General features: G+C 40.7%; 1 protein-coding gene across 1 annotated transcript; it reads right to left on the bottom strand.

Moving 5' to 3' along the window:
• Positions 1-3,124: 3,124 nt before the first annotated feature.
• LOC118803781 (H-2 class I histocompatibility antigen, alpha chain-like) lies at positions 3,125-20,770 on the bottom strand. Its single transcript, XM_036564273.1, has 7 exons — positions 20,464-20,770; positions 19,079-19,342; positions 9,935-10,210; positions 8,082-8,360; positions 7,342-7,470; positions 7,051-7,082; positions 3,125-4,686 (listed from the first exon to the last, which is right to left on the bottom strand). Coding segments are annotated over exons 1-6 (1,014 nt in total). The 5' UTR covers positions 20,528-20,770; the 3' UTR covers positions 3,125-4,686; positions 7,051-7,080.
• Between the last annotated feature and the right edge of the window lie 6,361 nt (positions 20,771-27,131).

Genomic DNA, 27,131 nt, shown 5'->3' with positions numbered 1-27,131 from the left:
ATATATATATATATATATATACACACACACACACATTATACATATTATTATATACTTATTATATGCTTATTATTATTATTATTGTTATTATTATTATTATAGTCGTCCTGTGACCACTGATGAAGGACTAGAGGATGACCATTACAAACTGTGCAGCAGCAGATGAGCTATCGTCTCTGACTTTACATCTCCAAGGTGGACTGACAAGGTAGGAGTGTCTAATAGAGTGGACAGTGAGTGGACACAGTGTTTAAAAACTGCAGCAGCACTGCTGTCTGATCCACTCAGACCAGCACAACACATACCAACACACCACCACCACGTCAGTGTTACTGCAGTGCTGAGAATGACCCACCACCCAAATAGTACCTGCTCTGTGAGGGTCCATGGGGGTCCTGACCACTGAAGAACAGGGTAAAAGGGGGCTAACAAAGTATGCAGAGAAACAGATGGACTACAGTCTGTAACTGTAGAACTACAAAGTGCACCTATATAGTAAGTGGAGCTGATAAAATGGACAGTGAGTGTAGAAACAAGTAGGTGGTCATAGTGTTATGCCTGATCAGTGTACAGTAATGAATTGTAGCACCTTCTATGTGAAAATCAGTTTGACTCATCCCCAACTTGTGTTACGACCCCTTTTCACTAGGTTTAAAAGCTCCCAAGCTCTAGTTAAGGGATTTGAGGTAGCAACACAAAACAAACAGACCAGAACAACAGATACTCAAGTAGCTTGTATTTTTAGGCATTGCGGGTAAAAGTCACAAGAATTTGGCTTCAGAGTGAGCTGTAAAAAATAAACAAAACTTCCAAAAAGCACCATGAAATACCTTCACTAGCTCAAAATAAAAACATAAGATACAGATTGTACCAGTCTTCCTCTCTCAGCAAGTAAACAGGAAAAAAACATAAAAAATAAATAAACATCACGCAGCCCTACATGATTGTGACTCATAGTTAAAGCTATTTGTCAAAAATCTATCATTGTGCAAGTTTCAGTTAGAGTCCAACCACTAACAAAACATCAGGTCTGTTTAATACTTAAAGCTGCTCCTTAATTCCAAAATATCAGACCACAAGGTAAACAACTATCATAAATAAACACAAAAGACCAGCAGAGGGCAGCACCAGACCACAAATGCAGCCATATAATATAGCTATGACAACGTACACATGATATGGTTCATGAATGTTTTGGACGCCATGATAGCCAGTTTATCTATGGACCTGTTTCATAGAGAACTCTTATTGTATTTGCTATGTAGATGGGCATTTATCCCACACCATTCCTTCAGGAATGGTAACATGAATGGCGTATAAAGGCTGTGCGAAGTAGATTATAGGTCTGTTCACCCGCTAGTGTTCCAAGAGTACAGCACTGAATATACACTGATATCTATGTGAATCACAGCACATGTAGGATAGCACCACTGAGGACAGCATGTCGTGTCCATGCTATACCAGTAAACACACTCCTTAGATCAGGAATCGTCTGGATCAAAGACTCTGGAACGTGATATCTGTTAAACTTTAAGACAGGAGAAACATGGAATTCATCTTAGCTGCTTATAACATTTCAGTCTCTTGCGTCTTGGTTACAGCAGGAATATTCTCCAAGCGCAGGACATCCTGAAGTCCGTCACTCCAGCAGCGTTTATTTTTAGTCTTGATCATGTAGAACGGGCTCTGATGGACCTTGACTGTGTGTTGTTCCATTCACCTCAGCAGCTCTTCACACACTGCCTTGGATGTTTCCTGAAAACACACAAAGAAACAGCAGCAGTATCTGATGGCAGAGATGGATGAATTAATAACCCTGAATGTTGTCTTTACATACTGTAAAAGGCTCCATCTGTCCCTGTCTAGGTCGGGTCCTGGAACACCAAGAGGAGTGAGGAACGCTAGTCGTATGAGGGGGAAGGGAAATCTTCACTTTGAGGTCGACCCCCGTGACCTAACCGTCACAGTTCTTCTCAAAGCGCTCCCCTCAGTGTTACCCCTGTCCCTGTTTTACAGTGTGCAGTGGCAGAAATAAACCAATTCCATTTGCATTCTTATTCAAACATGTTCTTCCTTTGTTATTCTGCAGGAAACGTCTAGGTACTTCTTCACTTTCTGGATGCATAAATCCATTTTAATCCCTGGTTTACTAAACCTGACTGTCCTTTCAGCTCTTGAGTTGAAAATCTTAATGCTGCCTAGTTTGTTCTTCATCTCAGTTTATGTTTGACACGTATTGTTACGTAACACCTTCAAGACCAAACTCATAGCTCAGTGTCAAAAGTATTAACAGAGACAATTAAACAGATTCTAAGGTAAGGTAACTTTATCTGGGTACCGGTATTTGCTAAGGATCATTTTAATATGATGTCTAATAAATAGTGAAAAACACTAGAATAGTGCATTTCCTGAAGAAAATGCAGAGTGATTGTGCAGCTTCTTGCGAGGCGGTGGTTAAGGTGTTACTAGGCGGTTGCTTAGGGGGTTGGTTGTTAAGGTGTTGCCAAGAAGATGCCATGGTGTACATAGTGTTTTCTTATTTCTTTTGCCAAGTAGTTGCAAGGTGTTGTGTGAACTGAAGGTCTATAGGAAAAACAAAAGATGAAAAAACGACACAGAGGAGTGCGGTCAGTATGACTGTGGATTAGAGTGGGGACCAGGCCTATATGATTACATGTACACTATATTGCCAAAAGTATTCACTCACCAAATAATGTCAAAATAATCCAAATCATTGAATTCAGGTGTTCCAATCACTTCCATGGCCACAGGTGTATAAAACCAAGCACCCAGGCCTGCAGACTGCTTCTACAAACATTAGTGAAAGAATGGGGCTCTCAGGAGCTCAGTGAATTCCAGCATGGTACTGTGCGCACCAGTGCACAAAGCAAGGTCCATAAAGACATGGATGAGCGAGTTTGGTGTGGAAGAACTTGACTGGCCTGCACAGAGTCCTGACCTCAACCCGACCGAACACCTTTGGAATGAATTATAGCGGAGACTGCGAGCCAGAACTTCTCGTCCAACATCAGTGTCTGACCTCACAAATGCGCTTCTGGAAGAATGGTCAAAAATTCCCATAAACACTCCTAAACCTTGTGGAAAGCCTTCCCAGAAGAGTTGAAGCTGTTATAGCTGCAAAGGGTGGGCCGACATCATATTAAACCCTATGGATTAAGAATGGGATGTCACTCAAGTTCATATGCGTGTGAAGACAGACGAGCCAATACTTTTGGCAATATAGTGTAGTTTGGTGGCTGCCGAGCAAAGTAACAACTGGGCTTGGATAGAAGCAACAATGAATGGGAGTTAATGGGAGGAAAGAAGGATGAAAAAATGGCACATAGAGGAGTGCAGGTCAGTATGGCTGTGGATTAGAGGTTAAAGACCTGCCCTCAATGATTACATGGAGTTTGGTGGCTGTCAGGCCAGGGAAATAATTGGGCTTGTGAGGGGGCAAAAATGAACGGAAGTCTATGGGAGGAGCGTGGGATGAAAAATATTGACAAACGGATGAGTGCAGGTCAGAACACCGAAATCATGCTCTGTGTCCTCCCAGGACATAATATATGTGAGTCGAGCAGAGGTACAGTGGATAGGCGTCCCACTTCTGCACCCCATGGTAAAAAATACGTAATTTAACGAAGATTGTATCAAAAGCTGTATATAATCACTAAGAATATCTTAAGAAGAAAAAGAAGAAGAATAATAAGGAAAAGGTTATACATTGAATAACAATGGTGTTCTGCAATGCACCATCACTAATTAAGATTAGCTGGCTAACTAGTTACTGTTTCTTGGCTGCTGAAGCTTGATAAAGTTTAAACAGCAGCATAAGCCTTTGCATTAAAAATGAGTATAAAAATAAATATTAATGTACTTGTGCAAAGGCCATGCTTTGTGTAGTTTCATTCAACTCTGACCTCCTATAAATGACCATGAGTCCTCCTCAGCATCTAACACTGGTGCTTTATGTAACGTAAACATGGTTTCCTGAATCCAGATTTATTCGCTTTAAATTGATCTACATTCGTAATTTGTCAACAGTCAAACAAATTTGTCTGCACTAAACAGTCTGAAAGTGTTTTATTTTGGAATGAAAAATGCTTCAGATGTTCTCCTCCTGTGTGCTTCTATATTTTTCTTTGTGATGCTGAACTTCTTAGTCTGTTAGTAAAAGTGTTATGGACACTACCAGGTAGTCTGATGGGCACAGCAGCAATAACTAGGTAGGTCTTTAAAATAGGTCAGTTGCAGCTTATCAGAAGGGATCTTCAAAAATCTTGAGACAATATCAAATACAATTATTATACATCCTGAAAATGGTATTCTAGTGGCAAGAGGGGTGATCCAGCACCAGAAGGCCATGGGCTAAAAGCCCAGGAGTGACTTGAAGTGACAAAGCCCTGGTTGTGTCCGTGAGCAAGGCACTCAGCCCTCCCCTGCCCAAGGCACTGCTCTGCACAGCAGGCAACACTATACTGCCACCAGTCCAGGCAGCGACATGATCACTTTCCCTTTTAAGTAGATCAATGAAATACAAAAACTTATTTAAAATGTACCACAAAGTGCTGAAACGTTTTAAATAACGGTCTTCATAACTTGTTCACATGATGAAAACAGGTGGCTAAGTGGTGGGAGACACCTCACTGATGCCATTTCCTGCTACATTAATGTCCCCATAACCTGGAAAACAGTAGAAGAGGAGAAGATTAAAAAACACAGCAATAAGAAAACAAACCATTAACTCCTGCACTGTGTTTCCAAATGTGGCTGAGGATTTGAATTTTAGTTATACAACATATTTCATTCACAATAGAACATAGAACACATATCAGATGTTGAAAGTGAGACATTTTACCATTTCATAAAACATTAACTCATTTAGAACTTGATGGCAACAACACATCTCAAAAAAGCTGGGACAAGAGCAACAAAAGGCTGGAAAAGTAAGTGGTACTAATAAAAAATGTCTAGAGGAGAAATTTGCAACTAACTCACATGACTGGGTATAAAAAGGGCATTTTAGAGAGGCAGAGTCTCTCAGAAGTAAAGACGTTCAGAGGTTCACCAATCTGTGAAAAACTGTCTCTAAAAATTGTGGAACAATTTCAGAAAAATATTCAACGTAATATTTCGAAGACTTTGAATTTCCCATCATCTACAGTACATAATATCAACAGATTCAGAGAATCTGGAGAAATCCCTGTATACAAGGGACAAGGCCGACGGTCAGTATTGGATGCTCGTGGTCTTCGGGCCCTCAGGTGGCATTAAAGGCAGGCATGATTCTGTACTGGAAATCACTGCATGGGCTCAGGAACACAGAAATCAATGTCTGAACACAGTTCGCCGTGCAATCCACAAATATAAGTTAAAGCTGTATCATTTAAAGAAGAAACCATACATAAACAGGGTCCAGAAACCCCACCGTCTTCTCTGGGCCAAAACTCATTTAAAATGGACTGAGACAAAATGGAAAACTGTTCTGTGGTCAGATGAATTAAAATTTGTAATTGTTTTTGGAAACCACAGACACCATGTCCTGCAGACTCAAGAGGAGAGGGATCATCCAGCTTGTTATGAGCGCACAGTTAAAAGCCTGCATCTCTGATGGTCTGGGGCTGCATTAGTGCCTATGGTGTGGGCAGCTTACACATCTGGAATGGCACCATTAATGCTGAACAGTATATAGAGGTTTTAGAACAACATATGCTGCCATCCAGGGAAGGCCTTGCATATTTCAGCACAATAATGCTAAACCACATACTGCATCCATCACAACAGCATGGCTTCGCAGAAGAAAAGTCTGGGTGCTGAACTGGCCTGCCTGCAGTCCAGATCTTTCACCAATAGAAAACATTTGGCACATCATGAAACAAAAAATGCGGCAAAGAAGACCCACGACTTTTAGAATCCTACATCGGACAGAAATGGGACGACATTCCTCTCCTGCAGCTAAAAGAAGAGGGGATGCTACACAGTGGTAGATGGACGCTACACGCGGCCCTGTCCCAACTTTTTTTAAGATGTGTTGCTGCCATCAAGTTCTAAATGAGTTAGTGTTTTTCACGAAATGGTAAAATGTCTCATTTTCAACATCTGATCTGTGTTCTATGTTCTACTGTGAATTAAATATGGGTTTATGAGATTCACAAATTATTGGATTCTGTTTCTATTTACATTTATTTACATTTTACACAGCATCCTAACTTTTTGGAAATGGGGCTGTATAATAGTAGTAGTAATAATAATAATAATAATAAAATATACACACACAAAATACACCGATCAGCCATAACATTATGACCACCTACTTGTTTCTACGCTCAGTCCATTTTATTAGCTCCACTTACTGACCCACTTACTGGTACGAGTGGATCAGACACAGCAGTGCTGCTGGAGTTTGTAAACACCTCAGTGTCACTGCTGGACTGAGAATAGTCCACCAACCAAAAATATCCAGCCAACAGCTTCCTGTGGGCAGCGTCCTGTGACCACTGATGAAGGACTAGAGGATGACCAACACAAACGGTGCAGCAGCAGATGAGCTATCGTCTCTGACTTTACATCTACAAGGTGGACTGACAAGATAGGAGTGTCTAATAGAGTGGACAGTGAGTGGACAATGTGTTTAAAAACTGCAGCAGCACTACTGTGTCTGATCCACTCAGACCAGCACAACACACACTAACACACCACCACCACGTCAGTGTTACTGCAGTGCTGAGAATGATCCACCACCCAAATAGTACCAGCTCTGTGAGGGTCCATGGGGGTCCTGACCACTGAAGAACAGGGTAAAAGGGGGCTAACAAAGTATGCAGAGAAACAGATGGACTACAGTCTGTAACTGTAGAACTACAAAGGGCACCTATATAGTAAGTGGAGCTGATAACGAACGTAGAAACAAGGAGGTGGTCATAATGTTATGCCTGATCAGTGTATGTATGTATGTATATATATATATATATATATATATATATATATATATATATACACACACACACACACACACTTAACTATTCCAAGGTAGAAGATGCAACATACCTTCACTGGCACTTTCATACTGACTCCATTTCCTGGAAAACGGCAGACGTGGCCGAGATTAATAAACACGTTGTAAGCTATACTGTACATTACACTGTTTTTTGGAATGTTGGTATGAATATTTGTGGTTCAGTGAAAAGGAATGCATTAACACAATTAACGGAAAGATATACTGAAACACTCAACACAATTCCAGGTATATGTGGTGTAGCAGTAATTTGGTCAAAGACAGGGCTCAGTATGCTTTCAGTCAGATGAGGTAATGTAATGATGTAATGTAGCGCTACTCACAGATTACTCCATTCCTTTTGCAGAAACAGATCACCAGGGTGACCAAGAGGACCACAGCTATCACTGAAAACACTACTATGAGTGTTGAACTCAGAGAGCTGTCATTTGTACAGTCGTTGTATTTCCCATCTTCAATCAAAGAGAAAAAAAGAATCCCAGTGAAAATGTTAAACTCAGTTAGTCAAGTCAAAGTTTATTTATGTAGCGCTTTTTACAACACGTGTTGTCACAAAGCAGCTTTACAGAAAAATCTGGTCCGAGCCCCCATGAGTGGCAAGGAAAAACTCCCTAAGAGCAAGAGGAAGAAACACTGAGAGGAACCAAGACTTAAAAGGGGGAACCCATCCTCCTCTGGTCCACACCGGATAGCAAACAGTGTTAGTATAAAATATTAGAATACAAAACGGGGAAAACGTGGAGCAATAGTTAATTAAATAGTTTGAGTTTATGCAGCAGCAGAAGCAGCAGCAGCAGCAGCAGGAGGGTCAGATCATGCAGGTGAGGTTTGCACAGCGTTGTACAGCGTGAAGCTCCATGGTGGTCAAAACGGTGCAGATCAGCCAACAGAGATGGAGCTCTAGAGACTCTAGCAGCTCTGGTGGCTCCCATGTTGACTGTGTTAGCTGTGAATACATGCTGGTACTATTAACTTAGTTACAGTGTACTTGATATTAATGTTCTGAGTGTCTGTCAAATACAGTAAACTAAAATTAACATAAAAAAAACACAGATATACTCACCCCACTGTTTAATTACTGGTGTGTTGATGGAGCTGTGAGTCACATAACAGTCGTAATCTGCTGGTTCATCCTCCTGGATCTCCACACTCTTCCTCAGCTGGTAGGTTCCATCTTCATTGGGTCTGACTCCTGAAGATGTTAGTAGATGTTCAGGCAGTGAAGTGGTGAACTTCCTCAGTTCAATCTTCATGTCTTTGAGGTAGAAGCCCGTGGCCAGGCAGGTCAGGGTCAGATTGATTAAGCCAGTAACAGATTTCTTCGCAAACACAAATACATTCCCTGGGAAGAAAGAAAGCACAACTTAACATTCAATCAGTATTCAGATCCCTGTAATTAATTAATTAATTAATTAATTAATAAAACTACAGTGCCAAATGGGCAGCCTATGTCTTTGTGAAATTCTTATAGTTTTACAGATTTTGTAATGTTATTATGGCAGCTACTATTGACTTTGTTAATAATCAAGTATGACTGTAAAAACCAGTAATAATACTTATTAATAGTTGATTTTATGGTTAATCACACAACACTCTTGGATGAACAGGGAACTTTCACTGCCCTCTCTGTGTACATGCTAACTGTGGCTCTGAAGGTTAACCTGAAGTTTTGGGGTGTGTTGATTCTTCCTTTCGTTTGGGCATAAATTTTATCTCTGTTGCTTCAACTGAAGACCAGCCAGCTGATAATGTGATGGTTGGCTGTTTATGTTCATGTGACTGAAGGTTAGCACTCCCTTAAGATACCAGATGAGAGAGGCTCAGTGTTTTGACCATAAACGTACTTCCGCTTTCGTTTATTATTATGTATATATATTAACACTTGTTTATTTATGTCACAATTAGGAATAACAAATGCATTATAAATTCTTTGTGCTCTGTTGACCAATGAAATGAACCAACACCCTTTCTGGGGGCTATTTAATCTCCTGTAATCTTGGTTTCAGGTGGAGATCTCTAGGTTTTTACCAGGAGCTTCTTCCTGGCCGTGATTCTTAAATAAGTATTATTACTTTGGAGATTCAGTCGTGATTTCACTGTTTTGAATTGATTTCTTGTGTTTAAATAGAAACTGCAACCACAGAGGTTTTTGTAAAAGTCAATAAAATGAACTTAACTGAACTATAACAAATCATGCATAGACTGAGTAAACAAGGCAAATCATGGCAGCCCTTAATGTCTACCTTCACCTACCAACAACAACAACAACAACAACATCATCAACAATAATAATGATAACGCAGCCAGATTTTGGCAAGCAGGGTACACTGATACCACTTTTTCCCTTCCGATATTGATACCAACACAGAAGTATCGGCTAATACAGAATACAGATACCGATACTAACACTTTCTAGCCTAACCAGCTTATAAGTCCTGATATTTATACAATTCCACTTTTTCAATATTTTGTTTGGTGAAAGCAGTGTTCTGTATCACAAATAGGTCAGACCCAAGACCACGCCACCGTCTAAAGCAGCTGACCGAACAAGGTGCACCGCAGGCGGAGCTAGTGGACACACTAGGCCAGCTAGCGGGCTGCTATGGTAAAGTCTAGACCAAGGCTAAAAGCTATCATTAACCTAAGTGACCAACGGTTCCTTCCATGTCTGTCTAATGTTCACTCCCTCAATAACAACCAGCACTAACATTAACTCAGACTGTAACGGACTCCACAGTGGGAGAGTGATTACTGAAAGGAGCCTGGCTCAGTCGTTTAGATAGTGCAGAAATTCCTTCATGGTATCATTATCCCCATCACGGACACCAATATTGCATTTAAGAACCGGTGCTGGTGCCAGGACCGGTACGGTGCTGGTATCAGTGCATGCTTAATAGTAAGTATACAAACCCTCACCTGGTTTGGTCTGAGTATTATTTTTGTAGTGGAGATAAATCTTCAACCACTCCTCACACTTCTGAAGAGCAGTGATGTGACCGTGTCCAGTGTTCCACCTCTCCTCCATCACTCTGCCCTCTTCAGCTGAAGCCAGCCATTTCTTCAAGGTCCAGTTAAAATGGATGAAGTCTTGTCCATCATAGGCATATTCATCAGTGTAATTTACACCCATCACTGAGCCATCAAACCGCTTTACACCCTCACACCCATGTCTCCACTGAAGAGTATGACCACCTGAAACAGAGATGAAGAACAGAATCATCATCACTTACAAAGCACAGCACGTTCAGCCGCCCTCCTCAGTGTGAACAGGTGTTTCTCTAAACTCTCCCAGATCTCCACGAAAGAGCTTCACTGGTAGACTCAGCTTCCCTTCCTCTCAGAAGACTTTCAGTTTTTCAGAGAAATCTACAGAGATGTTTATTTCACACCTCCAAAGTTCAGGCTTAGAAGCTGTTTTTACATTTTCTGCCAATCCTAAGTTACAAATTTAGACTCATGAGTCCATAAACCACCACTCCACACGCCACGTCTCAGACGTGCAGTGTTTGTGTTCTACTGCAGATGTTCTTTTTTATCTATTTTCTCAAGTACTGTTTGAGTGAGTTGCTGAGTCGTCTTCTCACAGTGGAAGGATGGACAGAAACACCTGTGTATGTTTTCAGATCTGAAGCAGCTTGATTTTCTCCTCTCTCTCAGAGATGAAAGCTTTAAGTGCTGTTTATCTGATGGGGGCAGTTTTGGGGTCTACCAGCATTTCCAGGTGGTTGTTAGGAGACACATTTTCTCTGAAGCTTTTAATCAGTTTTTTAACTCTTTTGAAGGTTCCTGTTTTTCTTTCCACTTGCTTTCCTTTGACTTTCTCCATCTTATCTAATCACCCGAGAAACATCTCCTTTAGCCATTTTAGATGCTCATGAGAGAGAAATGTCTGAGGTGAGTTTGGGTAGCTGTTTGTGCGAATGTTAGTATCTCCTTGAGGGGGGACATAAAAATAGGGTGAGATCTTTGGAAACAGCTTTTGCTGGGTGAACACAGCCGTAACTGGAAGCGTGGAAGTTGAAGTGGCAGCAGGTGCACAAAAGTGAAGAACGGCAAATGAAATACTGGAAGATCTGACGTTATATTTAGTTGTGGAGCTTTCTGTGTATTTTTTGTTAAATTTTCTGTTAAATAAAGCCACTGATGTCTTACAACAGCTTCCTGGGTTACTTCCTAAATACTCATCTGTCTGAAATATAGTGATTCGTGTGGGGTGTAATGATATTCTGGACCAGAGACTGGAGGTGCCAAAGCAGGATTATACTAGGCTTCTTACTTCTTTTCAAAAATATGGCAAAACTGTGTTTATTTCTGACCTTATGCCACCTTTTGGAAAAGCAACTGGATGCTTTATTCACACTAAGTCCTCACAGTTGGCCTCAGGAGGCCAAATGTTTATATCATTGATAGTATATGCAAACTGGACCCAGTCATTCTGCTTGAGGTGAATGGACAGCTTCTCTCACTTGGTCCTCTTATGCCAAAGCAGCTCACTTCTGGGGCCTGTTTTTATTGACAACTTCAGTCTTTTCTGGAATTGTCTGCCCTTTTTAGGAATGGCAGAATTCACCCCAGTAACCTAACTGATAATAAATACTACTCTGATGTAAATAGGGCTAGAGTCAAGACCATATTTGTCGAGTCCAAGACCATATTTGTCGAGTCAAACCCCCAAAAAATTAAGACCAGGCCTTAATTATTCTTTATCTTCTTCCAGTACAAATTACTGGAACAATGTAAAGGAAAGATTTCCCTTCCACAAAACAAAACCATATGTACAAATATCATTCCAGCAAATTGAGATCATAATAAAATACTTCCTCTTCATACTTACAACCACAAATGTGGCACGGATTGAACGTTTCTCTGCATTCAATGTATCACTTTAACTAATGTCTGTTTTAAATGAAATAAAATCCAACTAATCCCTGTATCAAGAAATAACATAAAAATGTGATTAAAAACAACAGATCATCTGTTCCTGTCTTGATGGCCTTATTCAGTCACTTAATTAACTTGGCTGTTTTAGTTTATCCTTGTTTGTCAGTCCTGGCATGAAAATTATACCAAGATATTGTCTGATTCTTTTTTTTGACAGAGCACGAGTGATGCGGCAGGAGCAGAGTGACGTGATTTTGCTTTTTGAGCGTGGGGCTGCTTTCCAGAAAGTTAGTGCTGGAAATCACTCTGATGCTGCTCCATCCTCTGAACCAGTCAGTCATTTTTTTCCTCACTGACTGCTTCTGAGTGACATGGGTGACATGGGTGACAAGGCATGACTGCTAAAGCTCGCACACCACGACCATTCATACATAGCGTTTACACTGGGGAGCACAGAATGTTTAACTGGTTTTCATGTAGTGACGGTCATAAATTATGTAATTAATGAAATAAAGTGTGTGGCGTCCTGTCCACACATTCAAGACTCAAAACAAATATAATAAGAGTGAAAAAATACAACGCTTTGAGCAAGGAGAGGCAGAAATGTCTGCCACTCCACTCCACTCTCATACTCTGCTCTACACCACTGGGTCAGCGTACAAAATGCTTTTAGCCTATCTAATAGAGGTGGCACAATACATACACATATTAATGCTGTTCTTTTTTTTTTTTTTTATATACACATCAGTTAGTTCCAGCCACGCAAGCTGATTGGTTGAGAAGTGTTCTGTGTTGTTATTTCACCATAACATCACGTTTTTTTCCCACAAACACTCCGCTGCGACGCCGTTGCTAAGCAACGACTTTGACAGCTGTAGGAGACGCTCAAGCCATTTAAACATTTTTACTTCTTACTTTGCCACAAACAGAAAATGGACACTTTTAAGATCACATTTGACCGACAGCCGATTTGGTCAGACTCTGAAGATGAGACGACACTAAATTCCCAAACTGTCATCACCACTGAGCAGCTTTTCAGTCGGCAGCTGTGACAGAAGAACAGCTAAACAACCTGGAATCAGCCAGAAATGAACCCAATACCATTCGCCAAACGTGTAGTCTGATCTTCAGAGCCTGACCAAATCAGACTGAGACATAAAACCGCCGTAATAAAAAAGCTGCTCAGTGGTGACAGTTTGGGAGTTTAGAGTAAGGAGTTGGAGAACGAACTGCCAGCTGTGCAGCGAGTGGGCGGAGCTCGTTACTCTGACGTAGCAACAAGCTGCTTGTTAAGGAACTATAATTTGGTGAAGGAACTGCGAACATTAAAACATATTAAACGCCGCGTTCACGGCCCAGTTTATTAATTTATTACTTTATTTATTTAACTGTTGTATAAAATCAATAGAACACTCGAGGAGTGTGTTATCGCCAATAACATCACGGCTGTGATGATCTACGGCGACCAAATCACAGCCCTGATGTTATTTCTGATGTTATTTATGAACTACACCAGCGGTCTTTAATTAAAAGTCAATAAGGTCCAGTCAGAGAAAACATCCTCAAGCAAAGGTCTGGAACATCATAATGTCTAACTTGCATGATGATTCGGTGCCATATACTGTTTACTGAAGTAGCCTAGTAGGTATATCAACATTTTATGTAGTCGACATCTGAATATCAAATCAAATACAATTAAAGTAATTGTTAAGTTCAATTCAGTGACATTTCAACATTCCTAACGTCCTCATTCAAATCTCAGTGCTCATTATAATGCACAGATCTGATTGGCTGAGTAGCGTCACGTGATATTTACAACGCATGTGATTGGTCTGAGTCTCCCGGGCTGCTAAAGCTACCGTAAAGGCTAGAAAAGCTATGCTGATTAAAATAGCACCACCCCGTCAAAATTAAATAATTCTCCATAGTTTACCAGTTATAGCTTCAGGTCTGCATAGGACAGCGTCTGGGTCTGGACTCGGACCACGGTCTGCATATTAGTGACCTCTGAACTACACAAAGACAATTTTAACATTTTGATAGTTGTATTAATAAAATAGAGATGTTTACATTTAAGCTCAGACTTTGTTTGCAATTATAACTTAAGTTGAAATGTGAATATAAAGTATATGAACTGATTAAGTTGGATGTCCTTATTATTCAGTGTCTTGTGTTGGTTGGGCTGATCATGATGTAACTGTATGGTACATCCAGTGGATCAGGTAGGCTTGTGCTTGTGTTTACAGAGCGGTCAGGGTTCATTTAAACACACAGCTGTGTGTTAACCCCCTAAACTTAGTGGTTTAGCCAAACCTGTGTTGAACTGAGACTAGACTACTGCTAAGTTGATGACGGAGCAAAATGCTCCAGTCCGTCAAGCTACATGGTTCAAACTTCTGTTTACAGAAGTATCCACAACTTTGTAAAAAATAAACAAACAAATGAATACATACATAACAGCCAGGCATCTCGGTCAGTGGCCTGAGCACACGGACACACCATCCTGCAGGGTAGGGTGCAGGGTAAGACGCCCTTCCAGCGATTTCTCTGATATTTATGTTTTAAAAAGAAACCAGAGGCCGTATTACAGAAACATCCTATCTTTTTGTCTACAGAGGATGAGAGTTTTCACAAATTCATATTACAGAATCAAATATGATCTTAATTTAGGAAACTTATTACAGCATCTTATTGCAGCTCCCCAGTTTCAGTCTCCATTTCCCAAACACTTTAGACGAGTGCGCTAACGTTATTCCTCCTAATAAACAGACACATGTTCAGCTCCGTCTCCTCATTATTCACCACCATCACTGTAATATTTCATCATAAACGTTAACAAAGTCTGCTCTCATCAGTCTGACACAGGTAGACAGTCAGGTGACGGATAGTCAAGTCAAGAGGTTTTTGTCATTTCTCAATATAAACTTGTATACATTAAAAGAAATGTTCTTCAGGCCACATGGTGCAACATTACAGAGGACTACATAAGAGTGCAGATACACGACAGGGTGAAACAAGTGCAGAACATAAAGTAAAAACACTCAACAAACACACGATAAATACACAACACAAATACTAGACAGGACAACAAATCTGCATATGCGATTGGGCATCATATATATGTACATATACACACATACATACATACATACATACATACATACATGTATGGCATCAAGCATGTTAGTGAGAAGGAACCAGTGCAAACACTGTCACTGTAAACTGAAAGATAAGTAGAATGTGTAGCTTTGCCCTTGATCATTTTTGAGTACTGACAATTGACTGACACAGCTAGCTGGCTATTGTTCTGCTTGTGTCTCCCTTAAAGGCATATCCCTCCCCCCATGTGGATCGTATTGTCCCCATCTGGCCAGGTCTTTATAATGTAAAAATAATTTGGTCTTCTAACTTAGAGTAAATAACCTGACTGCCTTACATTTTTAATTACGCTGAATTTATAAACTTTCATTTAACTAGTTAACAGAATATAAGACAACAGTTAACTAAGCAATAGAACACAGAGGGAGTGTGTTATGGCGAAATAACATCACGGCTGTGATTTGGTCACCGTAGATCATCACAGCCGTGATGTTATTGGCGATACACACTCCTCGAGTGTTCTATTGATTTTATACAACAGTTAAATAAATAAAGTAATAAATTAATAAACTGGGCCGTGAACGCGGCGTTTAATATGTTTTAATGTTCGCAGTTCCTTCACCAAATTATAGTTCCTTAACAAGCAGCTTGTTGCTACGTCAGAGTAATGAGCTCCGCCCACTCGCTGCACAGTCTGCTGTAAGCCTCGCCTTTTGAAGTCATAAAACTGCTGCAATATCAAGTTCAGCTCAGTTTTGTCAGTTTTTACCAGATCAGTATTAATGTTGTTTTGTTCCAGCCAGTCTGTAAAGCATCTTACAGCCCATTTAGTTTGGCGAATGGTGTTGGGTTCATTTCTGGCTGATTCCAGGTTGTTCAGCTGTTCTTCTGTCACAGCTGCCGACTGAAAAGCTGCTCAGTGGTGATGACAGTTTGGGAATTTAGTGTCGTCTCATCTTCAGAGACTGACCAAATCGGCTGTCGGTCAAATGTGATCTTAAAAGTGTCCATTTTCTGTTTGTGGCAAAGTAAGAAGTAAAAACGTTCAAATGGCTCGAGCGTCTCCTACAGCTGTCAAAGTCGTTGCTTAGCAACGGCGTCTCAGCGGAGTGATACAGTGTTTGTGAAAAAACATGATGTTAGAACGCTTCTCAACCAATCAGCTTGCATGGCCGGAACTAACCGATGTATAACTTAGGATAACTTATAATAATTAACAAAGTTAACTATTAGAGGTTAATTGAACACAGCTTTTTAAGGCAGCCAGTCCATTTAACATTAAAACAGCAAATTATTCTGAACAAGGCACAAATGATTCTGGTCAAGGCACAGGAAAGCAATCATACCTACATGACCGCCGATCCTGATTTGGCTCCCTCTGTAAAGCAGTCAGGGCAGAGAGAAAAGACAGAAGAGGCCAAGAACAGGGAAGTTAGGAGCGCTAGACAAGTACAACAGATTGCAGCAGAAGAAAGCTCAGAAAAAAAAAATGGTACAGGAAGATATTAATTCAAGGATGGATTTAAAAGAAGAAGTTATTGATGGTGTTCAACCTGTTGTGGAGATCAGAGATTAATCCCTGAATGCTGTCCTTAAAAATCTGTTGACAAATAGCAATCCATTCACTCACAGGCAGCAATAAGCAGGTCAGCTATTACACTGGTTTATCTAGTTTTGCTGTGTTGATGGTTCTCTTTTGCTTTATTGAGCATTAAAACTCATCTTACCAAGTTTCAGAAACTTCTGTTTGTATTAATGAAACTCCGAAACAGTTTTCTTAAACAGGATCCAGCCTACAGCTTTGGGATTTCCTGCACTCTTACACACACACACACACACACACGGCTCTCAGACTACAGTGAGAGGCCTTCATATTTAGCAGCACACAGTCTGTATCTAAAAGGCATCACACCACAGGGATCAGCGTCCTTTCTTTCCAAGAGCTGGCGAGAGTGCTCAACTGACATATATGACAAATTTATTGTGGGGTCAGTTTAAGACAGACATGGGAGAGGCCATTAGTGTTCTTTCATTTACACCAGCAGAAGTCACATAAAACCACCTGGACAAAGCAAGCACTCCTAGCCATACAATATCTTTTAATGGTAGACACACAAACTCCCCACTACCTCACCACAGCCCAACACAAAATAACACAAATAACCCAAAACAAACACCAAACAACATTAACAACAACACACACAACAACTAATGTCTCTTTCAGTGAAGGGGCGGCGGAGTATGCGGCGCAACTTTACATACCACGCCTCCAAAGCCCCTTTCAGAACACGGAGCCGGTGGCAGCCGCCAGACTGTCTTAGAAAACTACATCTAGACCAGGGGTGCACAACTCCGGTCCTGGAGGGCCAGTGTCCAGCAGAGTTTGGAGGTTTCCCTAATCAAACACACCCACTTAACCTAGGAATTAACAAGTAAGTGTAATCATGTGTGTTGCAGCAGGTACATCACTGGACACCGGCCTTCCAGGACCGGGGTTGTGCACCCCTGATCTAGACCTTAGACACCAAATATTGACAAGATTAAAAAAATTATGCTTAAGGACATTTAATAGTAAGGTGTTCAATAAAACAATCTGGTTAAAGCAAGTTCATAATCATTTATGAAATTCTTTTAATTATTTTTAACTTTTGCACCCGAAAACTGCTTTTGGAACTAAGCATGGTCTGTTATTTTATGCTATTACCACTTAATGGCAATAAAGCCTTGGTACTTCATTTTGTGTGTCCATGCTCTTTACAGCAGCGGTTCTCCACCCTGCTCCTAGAGGACCCCCTGCCCTCCACATTTCTGTGTTTCCTTTGCTTCTAACACACCTGATCCAACAAAGTATTTTACTGCCAAGCCATTGCTGAATTGAAGTGGGTGTTTTAGAGGTGGAAAACAGAAAAAGGTGCAGAGCAGGGGGGTTCTGCAATTTCCCTTTGGGATCGATGAAGTTCTATCTATCTATCTACTCCAGGACCAGGGTTGGGAACCTGTGCTTTACTCACAGTGGCCTTGCTGTTTTTCTTATTACAGAGGTTTCTTTTGAACTGTGTTAGACACTGGGACACAATCAGAGTAGTTTGGCAGGAGAGCATAACTGGTTTGTCTTTAGTAGCATTAAGTTAACCAAAAGAAGTAATCATCTCAGCATCTAATGGCTCTGAGACACCAGGGAGCTTCTGAGACATCAGGGAGCTACTTATATTGTGTTTCTCTTCCTCTCTGAACTTAGATTTCACTGATATTTCTGAGTGAAAGTAAATTTTCCCCACTTCGAGGCACCATTTATGTGATTGCTTGGCAGTTACCAAAATGCAGGTTTTCCTGTTGCAGTTTGGGGCTCATGACACAAAACAGCTGCCTGCATAGCAAAAAACTCTGCTCCTACATGGTTACATGTGTTCCCTAAGCCAGCCACACAACTATGGTGTGCAGCCAGACAGATTTAGTTGTGCGTGAGAAGGTAAAGATGTCTGGAGCCACTTTAAACTACTTTTTAAAATGATGTCAGACTCAGGAAAACGTCCTTCACATGTCCTTATTAAAGAAGGCCGAGAGGAAGACGTCGTGTTCTGAGACACATAAGCTGGACGTCCGTCCCACCGCCGTCTTTTAAAGATCAGAGCATAAACTTCGTCGCCTCTGCAGACCAGTTTCTGCTCCGCCATGTTCAACGGTATAAACTCTCACTATGACGTGACGAACATGATCAGAACGGACTTAAACTTTCCGAAGGGGAATGTAATCAGATACAGGCGTTTACACGGATATTATTCTTCTATTTAACAGATTATTTACAGGATTACCCACCTCGATCAGTCGGATAGAAATTGTATTCCGAATGACCTCAATCGGACTAGACTATTCTGATTGAGGTGTTTACATGGACGTATTCTATTCCGATTGAGCTATTAGCTGGATTATTAATGGATTATCATTCTCCATCAAAATGTAAAGAGTTTCCTATGTTTTTACTGACAAAATGACTAATATTCAATCAGGCTGAGCACACGGTCTATCATCCAGTGAAGATGCAATATCTGTTCATCCAGAGGACAAAAAGCACTGCCATACCTGACTCACTGTGTCCAAAGGCCTCCATCACTGTGCCGAGGAAGGTGGTTGACCAGGTTGCATCATCCTTCATCTCAGCAGTACCACTTTCCCTTTCACTCTCCGTCATCTCCTTCATCCAGTCCTGTTTAGGAGTCCTGACCCCATCTGTACTGCTGTAGGAGTCAATCTGTCTGTCATCCAGAGTCACTGCACTGAACTCATAGACGTTACTGGCAGAGCGCTTGGACTGGACAGTGTAGAGGTAATACAGAGAGTGTTTATCTGTGAAAACAGAGAAATAAAAGCAGGTCATGATCAGTTCACCAAGATCTGTTTCATTTTTTTTTCCCTAACACTGCAAGAGCAAAGAGCCCTGCCCTGACATAAGTGTGAGCAAAACAGAGTAGTTCAGTCAAACAGTAGTACAGTAGTGCAGTAGATGGGCGTGACATTCATTCATTCTTTCCTGTAGGAAAAATAACTGTAATTTAACTAAGGCTGTATGAAAACCGAATGTTGGATCAAAAAGCTTTTTTCCAGTCACAGCATTCCTGATCAGACTGAGCACTTAGCTTACTAAAAATGTACTTCAAGAAGAGGGAAAAAAAAGAATAGCAGAAGAAAAAGAGTGGAAGAAGAAGAATATACCGTAGGACCCATGTGTCAAACATAAGGCCGATCCTACCCAGTATTGTAATTTTCTATTAATATTAACTTGTTTTGCAATGTGCTGCACTACAGTCCCCAGCATGCCCTGCAACATAATGTGCTCCAGCTGTCCTACCACAACAACAGTCTAGGATAAATTTGTCTTTTTCTTCAAAATATGGCCTTAGCCTTTACACACGACTGTGGGGACGAGCTCTTCTGTGGTGCTTGGAAGTCTATATGATTGATTTATAAACCAATATTGCTAAACTGAAGCTCAAGAAGGTGTAACTGTAAAAATGACCTATTGTTTCGTGTTAAAATATGAATAAATTGTAACCCTGCCATGTTTTTCAAGTGTATATCTGTAAATGCTAGGGACGTTTCTGTAGAATGACCCCAATGAACTTGCAGCAAAGAAAGGATGCCAGGTGTCTCGTTCAAGCAGATAGGTAGCCTTGAAGGACTTGGGGACGTTTAAATTAGAATAATAAGTGTCCATGTAATGTTTCAAGGTCTACCACACGAGTCTGTATTTTACTGCTGACGTTTTAGCGCATTTTAAATAAACAATGGTCAGTCTGGGTTAAAGCACAACGTTAATTAAACATGAAGTAAGACCTTTTTCTCTCTGGCCCGCAGATCTGATGAGATTTGTTAACACGGCCCTGTTGCTGGTTGAGATAAGTGCTACGCATTTCCTGGTTTTCGATGACCCAGCAAATAATGCGGTCTGCAGGAAAGAATCGACTCACCTTCGAGAGCAGAGACGAACACGGTGCACAGCACAGCGGCGCAGAGAACTGCGGACGCCCGCATCGTCTTCTCTAGGAGCAGGACAACATCAGTGGACGCTGTTTTGTTGAGGAAAGGTCATGTTCTCCGCTGCTCCTGCAGGCGTCCATGTTCATTCGCTCCCAGCACGGACTCAGAATTTCCCTGCCCCCGGGTCCCAACCTTTTTTTAAGGCGGAAGGGGAAAGTTAGCACTGCCTACCGACACGTTAGTGTACTACTAGTGATTTTTAATGCTCGTTATGAAGAAAAGGGCCATAATACACTGAAACCACATTAAACTAAGACAATACGACGGCTAATGCCATTTTTAACGGAGTAAATTCTCATGTTTGTGGGTTTCTCTCTTGTTCAGCCATCTTGCCGGTTTTTCTGTTTTTCCCACAGCACTCTTGTTTGGAGTGTGTCTGAAAGACCCCATGGCCCAGTCCCATTTCACCCCTCGCCCCTACCACTGAGCCTTTAGCCCTCTGTTTTGCGCGTTCACGTCTAGGGTAAGGGTGTCCCAATTTTAGTTGAGATAGAGGGGTAGGGTGAAGTGTTAGGGCTACATGTCCCTCCAAACGGAGGTTTTTCAGAGACTCCAAATGGAGTGTTATCAGAAAAAAAGAAAAACCGGCAAGATGGCTGCGCGAGCGACCAAAGAAACCCACAAATGTGAGAATGTTCCCCGGTAAAAAATTACAATAACTATCGTATTATCTTAGTTTAATGTTGTTTCAGTGTATTTTGGTCGTTTTCTTCGTAACAAGCACAAAAAAAATCGCTAATAGCATGCTAATTTCTCTGTAGCTAGCTAACTTTCCCGTTCCACCTTAAATAGTCCGGCAGCATTGACGCCAGGAGCACAAGAATGTAACTGCTGCACCATTTAAGGTGGAACGGGAAAATTCTAACAAGAAGCTAGCGAATAGATCACTTCAGCTTCGTATCACCAAATAATCGGAGTGGGTGGGTAAATAATCGGAGTGGGTGATAGTAAATAATTGTCTTATCCCCCTCTTTGAAAACATTTGATGCGCTAAATGTAACTAAAGCCCAGTGAGGAGCTGAACTTCTCCCTTCTCTGCTATCACTAAAGACGCGCTGGGTCGCCTGCAGAGCAGTAGGTTGTTAATGAAGCGATGTTTTGTTTTGTTTTTTATTTGAGGGTTTGTCCCATTTCGTAGGGCAAGTTTTTAACCACTACCCCTTGTAACTCAGTTCCAAGGGGTTAGGGTGACACTCGAAAACATGGGGTAGGGGTAAAAAGAAGAAATGGGACTGGGCCCAAGTATATGTATCTGCAGCCCGGAGAACCAGTGGGCGTAACGAATAGGCGGAGACACTGTCAATCATTTTTAAACACTGTGTCCACTCACTGTCCACTCTATTAGACACTCCTACCTCGTCAGTCCACCTTGTAGATGTAGAGTCAGAGACGATAGCTCATCTGCTGCTGCACAGTTTGTGTTGGTCATCCGCTAGTCCTTCATCAGTGGTCACAGGCCGCTGCCCACAGGACGCTGTTGGCTGGATATTTTTGGTTGGTGGACTATTCTCAGTCCAGCAGCGACACTGAGGTGTTTAAAACTCCAGCAGCACTGCTGTGTCTGATCCACTCAGACCAGCGCAACACACACTAACACACCACCACCACATCAGTGTTACTGCAGTGCTGAGAATGATCCACCACCCAAATAGTACCTGCTCTGTGAGGGTCCATGGGGGTCCTGACCACTGAAGAACAGGGTAAAAGGGGGCTAACAAAGTATGCAGAGAAACAGATGGACTACAGTCTGTAACTGTAGAACTACAAAGTGCACCTATATAGTAAGTGGAGCTGATAAAATGGACAATGAGACAAAATGGACAATATACTGACGCATTACTGCTACTGAGGGCTGATTGGTTAGCATTACTGCTACTGAGTGCTGATTGGTTAGCATTACTGCTACTGAGCGCTGATTGGTTAGCATTACTGCTACTGAGCGCTGATTGGTTAGCATTACTGCTACTGAGTGCTGATTGGTTAGCATTACTGCGACTGAGTGCTGATTGCTTAGCATTACTGCTACTGAGGGCTAATTGGTTAGCATTACTGCTACTGAGGGCTGATTGGTTAGCATTACTGCTACTGAGTGCTGATTGGTTAGCATTACTGCTACTGAGGGCTAAATGGTTAGCATTACTGCTACTGAGTGCTGATTGGTTAGCATTACTGCTACTGAATGCTGATTGGTTAACATTACTGCTACTGAGTGCTGATTGGTTAGCATTACTGCTACTGAGGGCTGATTGGTTAGCATTACTGCTACTGAGGGCTGATTGGTTAACATTACTGCTACTGAGTGCTGATTGGTTAACATTACTGCTACTGAGGGCTGATTGGTTAGCATTACTGCTACTGAGTGCTGATTGGTTAGCATTACTGCTACTGAATGCTGATTGGTTAGCATTACTGCTACTGAGTGCTGATTGGTTAACATTACTGCTACTGAGGGCTGATTGGTTAACATTACTGCTACTGAGGGCTGATTGCTTAGCATTACTGCTACTGAGCGCTGATTGGTTAGCATTACTGCTACTGAGGGCTAATTGGTTAGCATTACTGCTACTGAGGGCTGATTGGTTAGCATTACTGCTACTGAGGGCTAATTGGTTAGCATTACTGCTACTGAGGGCTAATTGGTTAGCGTTACTGCTACTGAGGGCTGATTGCTTAGCATTACTGCTACTGAGCGCTGATTGGTTAGCATTACTGCTACTGAGGGCTAATTGGTTAGCATTACTGCTACTGAGGGCTGATTGGTTAGCATTACTGCTACTGAGGGCTAATTGGTTAGCATTACTGCTACTGAGGGCTGATTGGTTAGCATTACTGCTACTGAGGGCTGATTGGTTAGCATTACTGCTACTGAGGGCTGATTGGTTAGCATTACTGCTACTGAGGGCTGATTGGTTAGCTTTACTATATATTTTGAATATATTTTTACAATCAGCAGTCATGAACATCAGTTACTACAAATGCAGGGTAAAGTCTGTACTGCTAAAAAACAGCAGAGACCGTCATGGATGGTCATCAGCAAAACCAATATATGTTGTTTTTTGATGCTGGTGTGCTGGTCAACCATCACAACCAAGCTGGGTGGACCAGCTAAACCAGCACCAGACCAGCATAAACCCATTTAAACCAGCATGCTGGTCTGTGCTGTTTTTCCTCAGGGTTTTAAAAGCTCTTAGTGTGTAGAAAATGATCACGAAGAGTCAAGTAGATTTCTTTATTTTGACTTTTGCTCCCATATATGTACTTATGTAGTGTAAACAATACATTAAAACAGTACATCGAAACCTGTTTTGCAGACATTACTGATATTTTCCTGCGTTCTCTGTCTTTTTATTTCTGTTTCATAAACCAGAGAGTTCTGGTTAGCTGCCTGTCCAGATCAGGACACTTTGGTCTGCACTGACAATAAAGACCAATGACACAGAGTTTAGCTTGATCTCAGATAGAAACACAATAATGACACAGATCAGCAAAGAAATCAGTCACTTCAGCTTTGTACACAGACAAATACGCACCATATAAACCCCAAACACAGTACAGAGAGGCGGATTTAGTGTGACTCCATACTGGATTAAGGCAGGACTGCAGTTAAACTGTCAAACATTTACTCAAAACAATCACTGAGCAACAGTTTAACTTCAGGTTCAAGTTTAAAGATCCTGTTTTGATTAAAAAGTACATTAATCTTAAGAATTACCCAATTCGGTAACACAAAAAACAAACAAACAAAACACATCAAAACAACAGTAACTTTACAGAAGAAAACTAAAACGTTCTTAACATGTAAATTACTGTAAAGATTTGATTTTAGAGCGTTTCTATTAACTCATCATGAAATACTCGCATAATGTATTTTTACAGTATAAAAACAGTATAACAGCATAATTGAAAATCATATTTGCTAATGTCATACATGGTATATATATATATATGTTCGCTTGAACACACAAATACATTAACAAGACAATAAACCCAAAATATGTAAAAAAATATAAGCCAAAAAAAAGTAAAAAATAAGCAAAAACAAATTGTATTAACCTTATTATTGAATATTGTTTCATATTCAAATCTTTGCAAATTCTTAACGTTTTAAGAGCTTTTGAATTTTTAGCTTTTTTTTAAAGATTTAAGTAATGACTGAATTCTAATTGAAAAGGACATATTTTAGTTTCACATTTGACCATCTGCTTTTATGTATATAATATTTACAATAATATCTGAGAAGATTAACAAAAACGACTGATTTGATTCACATAAACTCAAAGTATAAAACTGATACATCTTGTATGTAAAGCATCAAGACATTAGTATCAAAATACTAATCTTTTTCTATGTTTCTATTTGTAAAAAAAGTTTTATATAGTAATTCTATATTGAATAGTAATGTATAGTACAGCTCCCTCTCACAGCAAACTGAGCTCAGAGCGTTTTTCAAGTTCAAGAAAAAACAAATCCTCCTTTGTGGAAGAATAAAAGTCTCTTTCTTATAAAATAAGATCCAATCACAACACACATCTTATTAATGGACCTATATGCTCTACTTACAGCTAATGATTATGATTATGTACCATATTACAGGAACACTGTTCATTAAAGCACCGCAGTGTGTCAAAATAAAGAGCGACAGTGCGGGAGAATAAAATCCCTGTGCAGGTGGGCTTTTTTCTGCCCACACCAGCTTTGTCAGCGAATACTTCCAACCCTGTTTCCAAAAAAGTTGGGACACTGTGCAAAATGTAAATACAAACAGAATATGATGATAGACAAGTTATTTAAACCCTATATTTAATCAACAATAGTACAAAGACAGCATATCAAATGTTTAAACGGAGAGATTTTACTGTATTTTGAAAAATATTTGGCCATTTTTTTTAGTTGACACCACACATTCCACAAAAGTTGGGCCAGGGCAACAAAAGACTGGTGAAGTTGTGTAATGCTAAAAGAATACAATATCTTACAACTAATTAGGTTAATTGGCAACAGATCCGTAACATTATTGGGTATAAAAAGAATCTTTCAGAAGTAAAGATGAGGAGGAGTTCACCACTCTGTGAAAGACTGAGTGGGCAAATAGTACATAATGTTGTTAAAAGATTCAGAGAATCCAGAGAACTCTCTGTAAGTAAGGGACATGGCTGAAAACCAACATTAGCTGGCCGTGATCTTTGGGCCCTCACAAACACAATTCTGTAGTGGAAATCACTGCACGGGCTCAGGAACACTTCCCAAAACCACTGTCTATGAAAACAGTTCATCACAGTTCAAATGCCAGTTAAAACTCTACCATTCAAGAAGAAATCATATACAAACAGGATCCAGAAATGCTGCCACCTTCTCTGGGCCCGAGCTCATTTATGATCGTCCGATGAATCAACATTTGAAATTCTTTTTCGAAATCATGGACACTGTGTCCGGGCTAAAGACCACTCAGCTTGTTATCAGTGCACAGTTCAAAAGCCAGCATTCATGATGGTGTAGGGGTGCATTAGTGCACATGACATGGGTGACGTGCTCATCTGTGAAGGCACCATTAATGCTGAATGATATATACATATTTTTACAACATATTCTGCCATCCAGATGACGTCTTTTTCAGGGAAGGCCCTGATTATTTCAGCAAGACAGTGTCAAACCACATTCTGCATGTATTAAAACAGCAGTGTTCCATATTAAAAGAGTCCTGGTACTAAACTGGCCTGTCTGCGGTCCAAACCTGTCACCACTGAAAACATTTGGCGCCTGAAAAATATGATAAATGAGACCCTGAACTGTTGAGCAGCTGAGCATTTAGGCATTAAGCATTTGATATATTGCCTTTTAAATTAAATATAGGCTTTGGAGACAGGGTTGTATTTCAGATTTTTACACTTTTATCAATTTAATGCAAGTAATTTGACAGCGAAGATGTCTAATATGCTCAGATTTTGTAAAATAAATCTGAAAAAACTTCTAAGTTAGAAGAATTTGGTCGAATATGAAATACTTGTTCAGTGTGACTCATTTTAAAAACCTTTAAATACTTAAATTTCTTAAAAAAGATCATCATGTTTTGTGATGAACCCTTCAGTAGTAACGGAACATTACAGGTTAACAGACTTTAAATTAAAAAAAAAAGATTGTATCGGTGCTCGGAATTGAATGATATCCTGAGTTCACACCAAGAAAGAGAGAAAAAGCTGGATCGGTGCATCCTTAATTATTACAAACACCACCATCATTATAATAATCAGAAAACATCATCACCAGTAATAACAAAAAAATCATCATCATTCCATCCATCCATCCATCATCTAAATCGCTTATCCTTCTGGGTCACAGTGGGGTGCTGGAGCCTATACCAGCTGTCATTGGGCGGAAGGCAGGATACACCCTGGACAGGTCGCCAGTCCATCGCAGGGCAGACAGACAGACATACACATTCACACCTAGGGACAATTTAGCATGTCCAATCAGCCAGACGGCATGTCTTTGGACTGTGGGAGGAAACCCACGCAGACACGGGGAGAACACACAGAAATGTCCCTGGTCGCCCGGCCGGGAATCGAACCCAGGCCATTCTTGCTGTGAGGCGACAGCGCTA

Source organism: Colossoma macropomum, unplaced genomic scaffold (assembly GCF_904425465.1).
Source record: "Colossoma macropomum unplaced genomic scaffold, Colossoma_macropomum, whole genome shotgun sequence".
Classification (NCBI taxonomy): Eukaryota; Metazoa; Chordata; class Actinopteri; order Characiformes; family Serrasalmidae; genus Colossoma; species Colossoma macropomum.
Note: the sequence above shows the minus strand (reverse complement) of the source record. Positions and strands in the feature narration are given on the sequence as shown.

Bases quoted from the DNA above. Each gene is read 5' to 3' on its own strand.
- LOC118803781 (XM_036564273.1), bottom strand. From the start codon at position 20,527: ATGCGGGCGTCCGCAGTTCTCTGCGCCGCTGTGCTGTGCACCGTGTTC. The intron at 19,343-20,463 runs GTGAGTCGATTC...CTGTTTTCACAG, and splicing joins GTTCGTCTCTGCTCTCGAAG to ATAAACACTCTCTGTATTAC. The intron at 7,471-8,081 runs GTGAGTATATCT...CTTTGATTGAAG, and splicing joins ACCAGTAATTAAACAGTGGG to ATGGGAAATACAACGACTGT.